Here is a 2,987-nt window from a genome sequence, read left to right as displayed (position 1 = left end):
ATTATTTTTTATTATAAAAATTATAATTTAATTTCAATTAAAATTATTTTTCTCATTCAGGCCATATTAAAGTTTTGAAATCTTACGAGGTTATCATTGTCAATTTCATATTATGAAATTTGAATTACGATTATTTATTATTATTTATTTTAAAATAATATATATATATAAACAAATTGTTTGATACAAAAGAGATTTATACGTATGAGGTATTTTTCTAGAAACTTTTTGAAATTCCTTTGAAAACCACCAAATTAATCTCATCTTTCTCTTCGTCGATCACCACCGCCTTAACGAAACCCCGATCATGTCAACTGTTAGACCGCAGCTTGAGATTCCTGTGGGGTTTCGATTTCTTCCCACCAAAGAAGAAATCCTTCGTGATTACCTTCAACCATTCATCAAGGGCGATCCTATACCTTCTGGTGTGATGAAGGAGTTGGATATATATGGGGCAAATCGCGAGCCTTGGAATATTTTCGACCAAGATTCGGCAGAGTCTCTCTGGGTTATCACGAAGCTGATGAAGAAGAGCAAATCAAGAATCGAAAGAACCGCGGGAGATGGATGTTGGCTCCAACAATATATCAAAGAAGTGAAGAACTCGGACGGCGGCGAAGTCATAGGTTATGATAAATACTTCACGTACAGCCGCAAGAAAAGCCAGAAATCAAATGGTCAATGGATCATGCATGAGTTCTCCTTGAAAGACCAAGAAGCTCTTGGTTTGAGTGATTTCGTGATCTGTGAGATTAAGAATACGGATGCCGCTGTTGTGAGCCCGGTTTACGAAGAATGTGAAGGAGAAATCAACAAGAACAAGAAATGTAAGTTGATGGAGGCGCCGTCGACTTCAACAAATGATTTTGCTTTCTTGCCCGTAGGGAATCAGGCATTTGATTCTATGGCTCCAGAATTAGGAGGCTTCTCACCGTCACCACCCTTCACTGCATGTTTAAACCAACAACCAAACCCTTGGACGTCGGCAGGTGTTGGTGGCAATCTTGGAGTGCCTGATTATAATTCTCACCATCCGGTACTTGCCGAACCCTTGCTCTATTTTCATTTTGTATTTTTACATGTTTATGATTTAGCTTATATATTCATAACCTTGTTCATGCATGCTTATATATTTGATTCTCAAGCCTAACAACTGGTATTGATTTGCATATTCAGGAAGAAGCTCGTGAGGATGTCAACGCCAATCTTTACATCACATTGCAAGAACTGGACAACTTCTTGAACTCCGATTAGAGTTGGTGTAAATGTCTTCAATGTAACTCCACACCACATATGAATTTTAGTGATGGCATTTTCCCTTTTTCCCTTCTATATTCAGAAGGGTTTTCCACGTAAATTTGGTGTCTCCTCTTTGCATGCCTTTATTTATTTTAATATATTAATACACTAATTTAAAATATATTTTAAAATTAAAATTGATTTAAATATTTTATAGAAAATAATATTTTGTTTTTATCAAACCTGGGTTTTTTTTTTTTTCTAAACTTAAAAAACCCAATCTATCTGGTTTTAATTACCACAACTTACCATAAGTAGAAAATTTTAATTATCAATATTATATTAGTTTATTAGTTTATACTATCTTTGTGTATTATTAAATTGTTATTTTTAAAAATAAATATCTAAAAATATGACATAATAATATATTAACTTAATCAAATAATTATCAAAATAACCTCATTTATCACAAACTTTAAATTTCCCATTAAATTTCTTATCAAATATTTTTTCCTTTAAATTTACATATTGAGTTATGATAGAATGACAACGTAATAAACTAAAACGTAACATTTTAAACATAAGTGACTAAAATATAATTTAAGGCAAACAAAAGTGACTATTTTATAGTTTATCATTTTATTTTATTTTATTTTATTTATTTTCCTTCTCCTCTATTAAAACTCTAATCGTCAGTACTCAATAGCTACTGATGTTGTCGTTTGTGATGACCTTTCGTGCTGATTTGAGACCAAAGAAGAGATGCCATCCTTCTCGTTGACTTCTACGATTCATATTTCCTAGTAGTCTGTTTCAAATCTTCTAAAACAATGACCAAAGCTTCAAACTACTCTTTCTACAATAATTTTTTTAAAATATCACTGGTATCACGACACAACAACACCACCTATATATATATATATATATATATATATATATATATATATATATATATATATGTTTTAAAATTTTAACGGTATCGCTCGACATATTAGCGGCACCAAAAAATAATTTTTTAAAGATTTATCGATCTTGCTTGACATACTAGTGTCACCCAAAAATTTTTGTTTTTGAAAAATTTCAGGTCTTTGATAGAACTAGCGACACCTATTAAATTTTTTTTTCCTTTTTCTCAATGTGAAAACCTGTATTTTTCATGGGTATTACGAAAAATATGTTCTAGTGTCACTTGATACAATGGCAGCATTCAAAAAAAATTCTTTTTTTAAAAAAAATCAGTCATTGTTTCTGTAGCGACGTAAAAATTTTAGCTTGGTCGCTAAATGTGGCGATTTAGTGAAAACTTGAAAACTGAAGTTTGATTTTAAAATAAAGAGGGAGTCGCCACCGATCCATTTTCTTAAGTGTGATCGGACACCTGTTAGATTTATTTTTTTTGAAACAAAAAGAAAGCCGAGTTTAGGTCTACGTCAAAAGCCAGAGAAAGATTAGGGTTCCGAAGTCGGTTACGTGCGAGGAAGGTATCAACACCTCATGACGCCCAAAATTGGTATCTTGTACAACACGCGTTGTCTTAGTTCTCAAAAATACGAGTTCAATTTAAATTTTAATCGTGATCCAACCAAAACACGAGAATTTTTAAATTTTGATTTGTTAGAAGGGCGTTCCGTTTTCAACACGAGCCGATATGATTCACCCAACATAGCGATGAAATCAACGACTTAGCGTCAAACTGATACGTTGCCTCGTGTATTAAAATTAATTAGAAAACAAGAAAATGATTTTCG

The 2,987-nt window shown here is 32.2% G+C and overlaps 1 protein-coding gene across 1 annotated transcript; it reads left to right on the top strand.

The window, feature by feature from the left end:
• Nucleotides 1-307: 307 nt before the first annotated feature.
• Nucleotides 308-1,254, top strand: LOC108465938 (NAC domain-containing protein 83-like). Its single transcript, XM_053020348.1, has 2 exons — nt 308-1,036; nt 1,177-1,254. Exons 1-2 carry the CDS (start codon nt 308-310, stop codon nt 1,252-1,254), a joined length of 807 nt encoding a protein of 268 aa, XP_052876308.1.
• Nucleotides 1,255-2,987: the final 1,733 nt, after the last annotated feature.

Source organism: Gossypium arboreum, chromosome 10 (genome assembly GCF_025698485.1).
Source record: "Gossypium arboreum isolate Shixiya-1 chromosome 10, ASM2569848v2, whole genome shotgun sequence".
Classification (NCBI taxonomy): Eukaryota; Viridiplantae; Streptophyta; class Magnoliopsida; order Malvales; family Malvaceae; genus Gossypium; species Gossypium arboreum.
Note: the sequence above shows the minus strand (reverse complement) of the source record. Positions and strands in the feature narration are given on the sequence as shown.

What these genes read in the sequence shown, in the direction of transcription:
- LOC108465938 (XM_053020348.1), top strand. Translation starts at nt 308, where the DNA reads ATGTCAACTGTTAGACCGCAGCTTGAGATTCCTGTGGGGTTTCGATTT. An exon ending in ATTATAATTCTCACCATCCG is followed by an intron (nt 1,037 to 1,176) that starts GTACTTGCCGAA and finishes TTGCATATTCAG; the next exon opens with GAAGAAGCTCGTGAGGATGT.